The sequence below is a fragment of the Primulina eburnea genome, chromosome 17, assembly GCF_022965805.1.
Source record: "Primulina eburnea isolate SZY01 chromosome 17, ASM2296580v1, whole genome shotgun sequence".
Classification (NCBI taxonomy): Eukaryota; Viridiplantae; Streptophyta; class Magnoliopsida; order Lamiales; family Gesneriaceae; genus Primulina; species Primulina eburnea.
In genome coordinates this window covers 5,894,935-5,908,232 of record NC_133117.1, presented here as the reverse complement: position 1 = coordinate 5,908,232, position 13,298 = coordinate 5,894,935, and the positions used below count along the sequence as shown (strand labels likewise).

Here is a 13,298-nt window from a genome sequence, read left to right as displayed (position 1 = left end):
TTGCTCCCGCTCCTGCTCACACTCTGGCTGGAAAGAATGATGGGAAGGGGCCTTCTTTTCCATGGCCTTCTCAACGGCGTCGGATATAATCCGAGCCAATTCTTCGAGTGACAAGGTAACAGTAGGCTACCAGTGAGTGGAGGGCCGCCTTGACCAGAGAGAGGGGGGGTCACCTCCAGGAACCCGAGAGTTTTCTTTGTTTGTTCGTCTGGTGGGAGCCATATATACGCCTTAAACTCGATTTTCCACAGACAACGCCAATGATGTGATCCGGGTAAATCGAGTGAGCTGGGTCAGACAATTTACTGGATCAAGTATAAAATTGATGAGGGATTGATATGTGCATTTTGTGCACTTAAATTATCCTTATAAATCTTATAGATTGTTAGTTTTCTTGGGCAGAATTATGCGTTTTTGTTATTTTTGGTGTGATCCCAGGAGGTACGACTACGACATGGACGTGAAAATGAATTAAAATGACGCTTATGAGAAGAAGTGTGAGAAAAGCAAGAGCCGAGGGCAATGCATCAGCGCACATACGCGACTTAATTTCGCGCACATGCGCGACACAAGCAGTGACCATCGCGCACCTGCGCGACTCAAGGCGCGTACATGCGCGGTACAGGCAGAAGGCTCCGTGCATATGCGCGGAGCAATGACGCGCATATGCGCGCGCAAGAAAAAAGCAACGCAGTGAGACCCGCGCATATGCACGAGTCTGTGTCGCGCATATGCGCGCGGCGCGAGTTTTCGGAATTAAATAGGTTTCGCGTGGATTTTTTAAGGGTTCCGAATATTCTTGCCACAGCCGTCATATCATTCGAGAAAAGGAGAAAAAGTGAGAGCGCACGGAGCACGGGATGCGAAGAACAGAGATAAAAGACGTTGGATCCGGACACGGAGACGCACTTTCATCTCTCGCCAACACGTTCTTAATTCGGTTTCTTACTTTTACGTTTTTAATGATTACAAACAGGTTTTGTATTGATTTAAATTCGAGTATGAACTAATTCTATTTTCTAGAGATTGATGTAGTCTTGGTTGAACCTATGTTATTGACGTTTTGAACTTTCATGAATTAATTCTTCGTGTTTATTTACGATTTCTTGTCATTAATGCTGTTGAATTACTGGACATAATTCGATTGATCAAATAATTAAGATCTTACACTCGACAGAGGGGATTGAAGTTAGGACAGGGGATATCTCATCGTCAGATGTTTATAACGTGCAAAAGACGTATAACTCTGGTGAATCCTTGAAAAGAACCTTGTTTACATTTATTACGTGTTACGTGATTTTGAATAGACATATTAAAATCAGTATTAGGTAGTACATTTCTATTTATCACTCGACAGAGGGAATAGAAAATATTGCGAGTTCTTGGGTAGTAAACATGGTGCAATTTAATAATATGTCAGTCAATTTTAATTTAGCATAGGGGAAACCAGACGAAATCATATCTCTAGATTTATTTACTCAATGAATTTTCTACTGCGTGCTAGAATTACCGAATTTGTTATTTTATTTGAATTGATTATAAACCAACTATTTGATTTGTCTAAATAAAGTTAAGCTATGTCAATTATGGTAATTAATATACAATTTTAAATAATTACTCTTCGTGTTATCGATATCTGTACTCAACCCTGTACTAAAACTTGACACCGTATACTTGCGGTAGTGAAAATACACAACAGGGATGAGAGCATAACGAGATGTATCCAAACCAGAGGCTTTTCTCCCGGGAAAAGCTGGTGCGGACCTGCAAACAGGAAGATAATCATATGAATGGACCGAAGAGGTATCCGGCATGGCCACTCCGATGCTAAAGTCAACATGTGAACGAAGAGAACCAATGTAGCATAGAGAATATTGTGCCAATGGTGTATAAATTTTTTGGAGAGTTTTATAGTAAAATGGTGTGGGCAATATATGTGTGAATGAATGTTTAAATATTAAGCAAACTTGATATTTATAGCAAGAAAGTCAATGATGAACTTGTTTTCAGTGTCTGCTTACTAATTATGGCAAGATGGTTGATCATACCCTGTTTTCTGACTCCAACTTTTCTGACACGCCAAAATATCCCTTTCGCCCTGTCAAATCCATATGATTTTTGACGATATGATTACCAAGATAAGGTATCACATGCTTGTTCATTCGAGTGTGGTGCTATAATCGAGGTAACTCGGGTAGAGGGCCATCGCCCGAGAACTCGTCTAAAAGCTCAGGCCTATGGTAGCCCGGTGAGAAGATGTCTCGGAAAGTCATTTGCCCGGCTGGTATCGGATCGGCCCAAAATTTTTCGTGACTTAATCCATGACACAGGATCATTCAGAACCCACAACCCGGGCCTCCTCGGGGGTATCACCAACCAACTTTTTCAAAAATATGAAATTATTGTCGTTCATGGATCACTCGATCAACACATTCATTCAAGAAACACAAATATCCTGCAAATAAAACACAATTCACAAAATATGGAAATATATTTTATGTATATCTTATGGAAGTTTTACTTTTTCTAAAAAAAGTGTTTACAATGAGTCTCAAACATGAAACGTCGTCCCAAGAAAGAAGGTAGGCCAAGAGGCCTTTGGTGCATTACACGGAATTTAATGGTAATTTCCCAATGAAATTGGTTTGAAGACTTCCCAAGTACAGATGGTCTTCAAACTCTAACACAGATGTTACAAAAGCCATCACTTTTCCTGTTGGATCATCAAAACTCCTCTTGATCTGCTTCCCATTACTTGCTACATTCACCACCGTTGCTTTCTTGTGCAAACCAAAAACCCATAATTTGCTCACTTGGAGAGACGCTATTACGCGTTTTACAACTCTCGAACCATGTATGAATTTCAGCCTAGGAGAAACTAACTGCATCACCAATATAATTTTTTTTGCCAAAAACATGTTATACTCCGGTGAAAATTAGCGAAATCGATTCAAAACTAACATGGATGATCACATATAGTTCATATCATAATTTAATGTAGGAGGTACCTGTAACAAGGCAATCCAAAATGAGCCATCCGGAGCAAGATTAATGTTGTCAGGAGTACCAGGAAGATTATCAATAAAAATCTCTGTTTCTCCTTTAAAATCCCCTTTCAACCAATATTTCAAGCACCTAAATCTGATCCAATAATCACATTAACTCACTCGAATCAACCATCACATGTAAAAGGACGAAGTAGACAGTAATTTGCTAGAATTTTTACTGCTTACTTCAATGTTTCGCATACGACCAAGAAATCTTGATCTGCAGATAGAGCAACACCATTTGCAAAGGCAAGCTTGTCCAGCACGATGGATGTCTCCTCCGACCCAGGATCGTATTTTAGAAGCCGGCCATGAGGCTTCGCTTCAAGCATGTCGAGATGCCAGTCACGGAGGCCGAATTTGGTGCTTGCATCACTGAAGTACAGCGTGCCATCGGATGATTCGATCACGTCATCTGCCAGCCTTACATCAATGCATAGAATCACGATCAAGATTTTTGAATATTATGTTCTTTAGAATAGAAGAATTCATTATCGGAAGACAAATATGTGTGCACTTGTAGGCTACAGCCAAGAAAAAAATCGCCAAATTCAAAATATCAAAATTATTATGCCAAGAAAAAACATCATACCATGCATTAAAGAACTAAAATTAAGAAAACCCTTTTAATTTCCGGACAAAATGAAAACAATAATAAATCAAACTTTGCTCAACAAAGAAGAAACCTTCTATGATTTAACATTGTTACCTCAACTTGGAACCGTTAAAATGGGATACAAGAACCTTGACACCCTCTTCATTAACCTTAAGCAAACCCTGTAAGCCCAGAAACATGCATCATCCCAAGTTCTAATCCTAAAAATAAGTTCAACAAAATAAATTATGGTGTGATACTATGTTTCACTCACATTCTCTGCATCGCATACGATAACATCGCCGGCCCGTGTTACGGTTAGCCCGAGTAAACCTTCACTCTCAACATGCCACCAATTCTCCCATGTTCCATTCTTGTGCAACCTTTTGATCCAACCATCTCTTGTAGCTGTATAAAGTACGCCATCTTCGTCTATTGCAACGTCTTCTGGTTTATCTAGTAATCCTTCTCCTAATTTAATCACTTCCTGTGTTATCGTAACAGTGAAGTTAGCGAAAATGTAATCTCGATCCGCTTGAATTACTGGACAGCATGTAGTAGCCCTTCGAAAAGGTCGGGCAGGGCGGCGATCCTTGAAACTATATATATTTTTAAAAAATCAAACATTAATATACATTGTTTGTTTGAAAAAAAAAAAAAAAATTATATTTGGGCCACCAGAAAATATTCTATTAATTTTAAAAAACTGCAATTATGGTCCATTGTTTCTTTGCAAATTTTTCTTTCATATTATCTAATTTTAGTCTTAATCTCGTATTTTTAAATTTTTTGACAATTTTAGCATTTTTTATCCGAAGTATTGATGTGAGATTTCATACATCGACTCAATATCAGAGCCACGTAAACACCACATAAGTATCATATTAACTTCACGACAGAAAAATAACTAAAATTATCAAAATAACATTGGTCTGAAATCCGGCAACATAAACTAGTAAAGACTAAAATAACATAGATTTCTGATTATGTTAGCGAGTTTTTCATTTGTTTTTAATGATATACCAATCATATTTAAAATCAGAAAGCAAGGAATCTTTTATTTTGTTATATCACAAACTAGTACTAATCAGTGAAAACATTTTTTAAAAATCAATGAAAACAATTTTAGTTAAAAGTAGTGAGAATGGGAAAAGAAATTAAGTACCTCATAAAGATACATTCCATTAGCATTAAAAAGAAATATCAAACCACGTGTTTTTTAATCATAGAAAAAGAAAGCAATCCAATCAAGCAACGTATGGATCCAAACCAAAGGTTCTGTCTATGCTATCTATGGGACAGTGCTCACAAAATCTCACAAAATCTGGCCGTTGATTTTAAAGAATTTGGTGAACCACGTATGAATTGATGGACATACACCATAAAGCAGAGTGAAATATTCCCCAAACGACTATGCGACAATCAATTATTAAACCTAATCCCAACTTGTCTACGCAACCTGAGGAGTGCATCATCATCTCTAATTAAAAAAAAATATTTTAATACAAGATTTATAGTAAAATAGTATAATTTCTACATCTAATATAACTTTTCTCTCTAATTCATTTATTTTAAATCTTACACATAAAAAAATATTATCTAAATATTTTTTTTTATTTTACACACATTATTTTTATAATTTATTTAATATATGTTTATATATTAAGGATTAATATTAATATGATTTAAAAATATCAAGATTGTTATATATTAATTAAATTATATAATATGAATTAATAAACATAATGATAAATAACTTGAATACATAAAAATTCAGTTAAATAACATGATAATTTTATATTTGTACATTTTAAATTGCATAATTAATTTCTTATCTATCAAATTAAATTATTTATAATCATAAATAACAACAACAACAACAACAACAACAATAATAATAATAATAATAAAGCTTTTGCCCCTGCGTCAAATTTGGTGCAAGGGATTCGAGCAATCCACCCTGCATTGCAGGGTTGGAGATGCCCTAATATATGTTAATACATGTAGCAGATGAGAGAGTACTCGATGCTAATTACCTGCAATTTGCTATTGGATTGAAGTAGTAAAACAGAAGAATCCGGAGGAAATTCAAGAACTTCGGGAGATATCGGTGAGAAGAAGATAACTTGTAGGGAAACCGCCACTAGACAACCTATTACGAAGCTAGAGCATGTTTTCCAATGATTTCTTGGTGCCACGGCCTGATCAGAATCCATTCAATTTCTGGGTTCTGTGTTTCTACCAAGTACTCGAAGAGCTTGATTGGAGAGGCGATATATCTTTCGAAGATAAGAAAAATAATGGGCTAGAAGATAAGTTGGGAAGATTAGACGTGCTAACGGGTCATTGTCACTTCCGGGGACACATTGTCTGTTAGCCAAAAAGACTGGGAAGCAGTGCCATGCTACGTCTATATTATATTCCATTTTGAAAAGTCTTACTTTGAATCTGTGGCCTGATTGAGTTACATCGACTGTTGTAACTTTTCTCTTTCCATAATTTATGTTTTAATACACGATATTCATGTATTAACTCTTTTAGATCTGATACAAAAGATAATATATTTAATATAAAATTTAAAAAACTATATTATATTAACATTTGTTATACTTATTTGTGTACTACAATATCATATATGAGGGTATCAGATCTGAAATAGTTGATACTGAAATATCATATATATTAGTATCACATTTTTAATGTTGTGTACCGATTTTCATCCGAAAAATGATATGTGTCATTAATATCAGTAATTGTTATACATGTTTAAGAACTTAAAATCATATATAAATATAATATTTAAAACATTTTGTACTAGTATATCATATATCAGTATCATATTTTCAATATTTTATACTTATTTTCATCCGAGAAAATATGTTTCATTGATATAAATTATTATCATACATGTTGGAGTACTCAAAAACCATATATATTAGTATCGGATATTCAATGTTTTGTAGTGAATTCATCCGGTAAAACAATTGGGGCTAGAGAGTGCATGAAATTTTTTTGTGTTAATCAGGGATTACAGAAAAAAATCTAGTCCAACGGAACATAATACAACCAACAATCAGCTTTTTGTTTTAACACAAACAAGTACAAATATGCTAAGTTCGTAATATTAACGAATGAAATATATTATTTGAAACTCACCAATTTCAAAGTATGCTAAATTATAGAACGTGATCCGACCGTGTGCTTAGTAACTCAAGTGCCTGTGCCACCCACCTCACTATTTCTGTTATTTTTAGTTATCTCTGATTTTTTTTTTTCCATTTTACCTCACCCCAAACAATCTGCCATGCAGCCCATATATTAATAGGAATTTGTGTTGGTGGATGAATCCTTTTTCTCCATTTGTGCAACGGTTTTTTGTATAGTTGCTGACAATACAAATTCCGTGTTGATTTAAATTGTTCCTCTTCCTCAGGTTGCCATGTATATATCTTCTGCAATGTTTAAATCAATAGAAACAAAAAAAAAATTATTATTGTTCTACTATTATTATTAATATTTAACTTCTTACCAAACACTATTTGTAGTAAAAATCTTTTCCGTCTTCATCTAAATGTCCTCATATATGACCAGATGCATACTGTCTTAGTTTGAACTTAGAAGTGATATATGCAGAAACCCTATGTCCATGAGGAACAAAACTGCAATAAAAAATTCATCAATATTTAAAACATGAACAAAATGAAAATGGATTGAATATTATAACATCTCAAATGAAGATGCAGAAATATCCTAACTACATCTCAAATGGAAAATTAAGAAAATACTGTATCAAAATTCTGGGATCTTGAAATTCTAGTCACCATTTTTATTCCCATTAATAAGATTATTTTATTAGTGTCTACAAAGAAGTCCTACATTTTATCGTGAAGGAGTGAAATTGATTTTCGTCATATCTCCCCTTATTCTCTCTTGTATTTAATAAATTCCCAAACATAACCAATCCCTATGTGTGTGTGTGTATAATTGTTCCCAAAAATAATTGTTTCCATACCAAGAAAAATGACAAATTATCCTTTCTCTCGAAATTCAAGAGTTCCAAATTGTTCATGAATATATGAACAAGCTTAATTTAAATATAACCCAAATTCTTGAAGGCTTTTACATAAATACACAGACACACATGTATATATCTGTATATATGTGTGTGTGTGTGCCAGCAATTACCTCCCTCCATTTAATATTCCTCCACACATGATCAGAGACCAACACAATATCGTCACAAGGATGGAACATTTAGAGACTGATAATATATTTCGATCTCAAATCAAAGACCAACACAGTAAGAGACCGGTATAATATCTCGGTCCCAAATTAGAAACCGAAAAAATATGGCGGTCTTACATTAGAGACCGACATAACATTTCGGTCTCAACTTAGAGACCTTAATAAAAATTCGATCTCAAATTCGGTTACAAATCTCCGTTTCTAATGTTTCGCAAACCCATTTTTCTTGATTTTTTCAGTCCCAATCAATGTCGGTACTCCTATATTTATCGGCCTACCGGATGAGGTCCCGAACTTCGGAAATCTCAAATATCCGGGTCCCGATATTATCAGGTACGAGATCGAGAGAAAAAATACGTTTTCTCGATTCTTATTAAGATGGGAATAAGATAAAAGGGTAAGGGGACGGTCCCAACCCGATCCCACCCCAAATAGCAATAATACCAAGTCCCAAATTTTTAGACATGCATGAACTGTATAATTCTACCCGATAAAAGTACTCGTTGAAGAAGCCAAAATAAAACATCCCCATGGTAATGCAGAAACTCCAAGTTTAGCTTGAAAACTTTACTGAAATCCAGGCCAGCAAAAAGAAAGAAAAAGCTACACAATTCCATAAAATTATGTTCCATTTCTTCCTTCGTTAAACCAAGCTTGAGCTGGAGCTAGGCTCATCGTGCGGGTACCAATATCTATTGTAAAACCAAGTAGAATCAGCTACGGTGGGCTCGTTATCTTGGTTACGATGCCAAGTATAGAATGCATGAGTCCGGTTTTTTATTTCAAGAATCGCGTGTCCAAAACTTGCTTCCCGAAAGGCTGAGTAACTCGGCTGTGGATCCGCAAAGCTGCATATTGTATGACGAATATTAACAAAAAAATAACTTGTCCATGAGCAAATTATGCGACTATAAAGAAAGAAGAGCTAATAAAATAAGAACATAAGATGGTCTCACTTATCGGCCACGCCTTCGATGTTTCCACCGTCACCAATGGTTATATACACTGGAGCAGAAGGGTCCTTAACTGGTGCACTTAATCCATTTGTTATGTTGTATCGAATATTCGATATTCGTTCCTTTTACGCACGAAAAAACAACATGAATAGATCAAGAAAACAGCATGCTCTGTTTAATTGGAAATGTACACTACATATATATGTTGAATCTTTATTAAAATGAGCAACTTCAAAGCTTACCGAGCGTTCATAGGAGTGAACATGTCCAGAAAACACGAGATCGACTTTGTTTTCGACGAACCATGGTTCGAACATAACTCTCATGCTCTCTCCTTCCATATAGTGATAGTTGTTACTATTATACATGGGGGAGTGAAGCAGCACGATCAGCCACGGAGTTTCGGATCTGTTAACTTTTGGGAATTCTCGTTCGAGCCAATTGTATTGAGGGGTATATTTACCTTATTAAATTAATAAATGAACGACAATTCAGCAAGTATCTCAATTATTTCCAAAAGGGATTTTATAGGAGCAGGAATACAGCTTGAGATAAAACGAATATCGCGAGCAGAGAAGGCGAATTTCTTACCATAAGCCGAGTAAGAAGATAAGACAATTATGTGTGCTGATGCACGTTTTATCGAGTACCAAAGAGGAGACGTGCTTTTGGATGCTTTGTAAGGAACGTGATACCTGTGCATATAAGGCTTGAATGGAGTATTTTCCTCCTGCAAAACATAACCAAGTCACATTAAAACACATCCGTTGCTAATCCAACTTGACAGAGCTTGTTCTTCAAGAAATAGCCTCTAATACAAGTCACGATATGTAAAAAGTAAGTCAGAGCATAAAAACAGAGGTGACATGTTTTTCTTGTTTCAATACTTCTAGAAGGGATTCGCAAAATGGAGAGGAGGATCGAGTGCGCAAAGTGTGCCGAGGGGAAGGATTAAGTGTATTTGGACAAGAAGCCTTACAATCTCAGGGGCATGGTCGATTTCGTGATTGCCTGCAGTCCATATCCACGGTTGGTAGGCGGTACTCTTCTCGACGAAACGGCCCCAAATATCCCACTTGACATTGTCGTGAAAGGGATAATGATCTGCATATGAAAGATCCCCAACGAAAAGCACTGCTTGCCCTTTTGGGTTGGATACATAATGCTCGAACGTTTGATTGGAGTCATATGTTTGTCCCAAGTCCCCTGGGTGGATAAACAAACAGAAAGACTAAAATCTTGGAAAAAATTGTGCATTTTACCGTTTAGAATTGAGTTCTTGAACGATGCTCACCCATAACACCGAACGTGTAAGGGACATCAGCAGGGCCGTGCCTATGTAGAGGCATAAGAGTCCATTGACTCAGGCCCATTTATTTTATGGGGCCTATAATTTTTTAAAAATTTTATTATATATTAGTATATGTTTTTCCAACATAAATATATTATTTTGGGTTTTTTCATAACAAAGTCATCATCTTCCTGTCAAATATTCAATATTTCTTACAATTATATTATTAAAAATATGAATATTATAATAACTACTTTTGGTTGGTTGATATCTCCATATTTTTATTATAAAAATAACAATTATTCTTTTTGTTAATTTCAATTTAATATTTCATTTATCTATTCTATTTTATTAAAGTTGAGGACATGATAGTCACTTAGGAAGCACACCAACTTTTTCTTCCAACTTTGCTTTTATATGATAATAATATTACACTTTAGTTTTTTTTAAAAAAAAAAAATTCAACACACACTTTTATTTTTATTTTTTTTATTTCAACAATTCGAATATCAATTTAATCCCTCCATAATTTTTCAAATTTCACTTTAGTCCATCGATAATGATAAAAAAGACTGTACACACACATTGCGTGTGCAGAGTAACTAGTATTTCTTAACTCTTAACCCGCATAAAAGAAAAAAATTGCTCTGCCTACTCAATGTTTAATTAGTGGACAAAAATATTTTTGACTCTATCTTTTAGCTCGCGCAATTCTTATGCCCAAACACTACTAGTTCGTATGAAATATTTGACTATAGAGAACCTATTGAAAAAAAACGTTCGCTACCGCTTCTTGTCGCCAGCAAGCGGCACAGACGCTCCTAGAATCGAGATTCATTAATCTAAACCATGAAGTTTCTCGATCTTTCTAGATAATCACGAATCTTCCGCTATATTCTTTACCGTATCTGACTATTTTTGGAGGTTGGTTTTTGTTTTTTATTTTCTCGTATAAGATTGTTTTGCTTCATCGAGCACAAAAATTTTAGCACTAGACCAGTAGTATTGCTATAGTATCCGACAATTCCATCTGTTGTCTACAATCTGTTTGGCGAAATGTATAAATCTGCTCTATAAGTGATTTTTTAGTTATCATTTTGGACATGTTTGATCTTTTTATTCGTTTATTTTTTATATTAATTTAATATATTGATTTAATTCGAAAAATTTGTTATGGAACTAAAAAATATGAACACATGATGAGAGAATTATTAAAAAAAGTTAGACTCGGGCCCAAAAATTGCTAGGATCGGCCTTGGACATCAGGCCCTACTTTAGGAGGAGTTGTGAAGGAAAATTTCCGGGCCGCGTTGTGCTTACCAAGTTCATAGATATACCTCGTATCATACTACCCATGAAAATAAATCATGCAAAAAACATCAGGAAATTAGAAGAACACAACAAACAAAGGTAGCCTCACCTTAAGCTTTCTAAGAGTCGCGTGATGAATGAAACCAGAAGTGTAGTTATAGTATCGATAACTCGTGGTCGCAGCGTGAACCTTATGCCTGTGCCTATGTACCCCCTCCGCTTCCCAATACGTAACCACATTCGGATTCTTGTGCACTGGCGTAACCCAAGAAATGATTATCCCTCTCCCCTCATGATCTCCCTGCGTTATATGAACCTGCAACATATTCACGTAAACGGCCATAAACTACGAAAACACACCACGAATCGGCACACATTTAGTTGGGTTCGCATCAAAATTTCCAGAAAAAGTCGAAACATCACAACAGTTCAAGTGCAACTCTTAACCTGTTCGGGTGCATTGAATATTGCAGGAGAAGGGAAGTGCTCAGGCGGCATATCAACGGATGCATGCGGTTTTCTCACGTACTTGCTGGTGATTCCGGCGTTGCACATTGCGGAAAAATGGAGCCATAGACAAAGAATTGAAAGTATCCACGTTACAGAAGCCATTAGAGTTGAGAACTAGCTCGTTACCTTGGTAGATTTTATAGGACGAGGGAGGATTTATAGAGTCTAATTTGTTAGCTGTTGGGATTCTGATTACAAGCCAATCTCGAATATTCTACCCTTTTTTTGAGATTCAGTTTAGTTTTCGAATCATTTGCTTAATTTACTTTTATTCCAATCATGGGATTGATTTAATAAATTTGAATATCATATGTATATAAAAACTCATATCTAAATTTGGAAATCAAAAAAGAAAATAAAAAATAAAATAAGATTGTTCAAGAAAATGTAATTTTTGACGTGTAAAGGAGACCAACAAAATAAGAGAAAATTGTTTTTCGGTTCTTTCTGATTTTGGTAATCTATATTGTCAAATTTTAGTTTTAGTCTGTTATCTATCTATGTTGGTTTTTTTTTTTCAATTTTAGTCATTTTCGACGTCGTGCTGATGTGATATCAATGCAAAAATGATGTGGCACTGACATGTGTAGTGACACATCAAAACTCTCGATGAAAAAAGACTAAGTTTTTCAAAAATTGTAAGATGCATGGTGTTTGCACAATATTTCGATTTGCGGGTCTGTCAAGTGCAAAGATGCGCTGATTTGTGTGAAAACGGTAAAATCTAACTTCTAAGAACACAACGATTGTAGATACTGAATTTGACCGTTCGTTATGATCTCCTAAACAAATATGACTCTAAAAAAAATAGAAAAAAACTACTGGAAATTGAAATATAAACTCCTAACATGATCTATATTTTCAATAAAATGTAAGAATTCACGAAATATTAACATAAAACAAAGAACATTGCTGAAATATGAAATAAAATGACTCGAACTAATGAAATCTAGACTGAAACTATGAAAAATGATTGATTAATGCTATGAGAATTTTGCATATAGTTTGTTAGAATTTGTGCGAGAAATTGTGTGTTTCTTTTCTGTAGCCGATGCCCCTTTTCTTCCTAGCAACTATGCGATCTTTCTACATTCCCCCGTGATCTCCTCATATACGCTCCACGATGTCCTCTTATAAACACATCATTTGACTTACTCAAATCAATTTAATTTATTAATGGGTTTATCCTTTTTTTTTTCTTCCTTTTGAACTTGGGTTTGTTTATTTTTGGGCCTACTTAAAATATTTTCCCAACAGATGATCCCCGCAAGAATTGGCCCATGGGCCGATATGCTTATATATTATTTTTTTTACTCTATTTCTCACCATTATGGCCCATTAAC

At 35.1% G+C, this 13,298-nt stretch overlaps 2 protein-coding genes across 3 annotated transcripts; both read right to left on the bottom strand.

Annotated features, from left to right (window-relative positions):
• Positions 1 to 2,412: 2,412 nt before the first annotated feature.
• On the bottom strand, positions 2,413 to 6,001 carry LOC140818476 (protein STRICTOSIDINE SYNTHASE-LIKE 4-like). Its single transcript, XM_073178436.1, has 6 exons — positions 5,679 to 6,001; positions 3,917 to 4,129; positions 3,757 to 3,824; positions 3,234 to 3,470; positions 3,009 to 3,141; positions 2,413 to 2,882 (listed from the first exon to the last, which is right to left on the bottom strand). The coding sequence occupies exons 1-6, from the start codon at positions 5,856 to 5,858 to the stop codon at positions 2,607 to 2,609; spliced, it is 1,107 nt and encodes a 368-aa protein (XP_073034537.1). The 5' UTR covers positions 5,859 to 6,001; the 3' UTR covers positions 2,413 to 2,606.
• Positions 6,002 to 8,330: 2,329 nt separating this feature from the next.
• On the bottom strand, positions 8,331 to 12,153 carry LOC140818290 (purple acid phosphatase 5-like). 2 transcript variants are annotated; one of them, XM_073178213.1, is made up of 9 exons: positions 11,893 to 12,153; positions 11,555 to 11,761; positions 11,401 to 11,482; positions 10,138 to 10,167; positions 9,823 to 10,049; positions 9,435 to 9,573; positions 9,086 to 9,306; positions 8,844 to 8,965; positions 8,331 to 8,735 (listed from the first exon to the last, which is right to left on the bottom strand). In XM_073178213.1, the coding sequence occupies exons 1-9, from the start codon at positions 12,055 to 12,057 to the stop codon at positions 8,531 to 8,533; spliced, it is 1,398 nt and encodes a 465-aa protein (XP_073034314.1). In that variant the 5' UTR covers positions 12,058 to 12,153; the 3' UTR covers positions 8,331 to 8,530. The 2 variants fall into 2 exon arrangements, with proteins under 2 accessions (XP_073034314.1, XP_073034313.1); XM_073178212.1 differs by lacking the exon at positions 10,138 to 10,167 and having other exon boundaries at positions 8,332 to 8,735; positions 9,823 to 10,074; positions 11,396 to 11,482; positions 11,893 to 12,152.
• Positions 12,154 to 13,298: the final 1,145 nt, after the last annotated feature.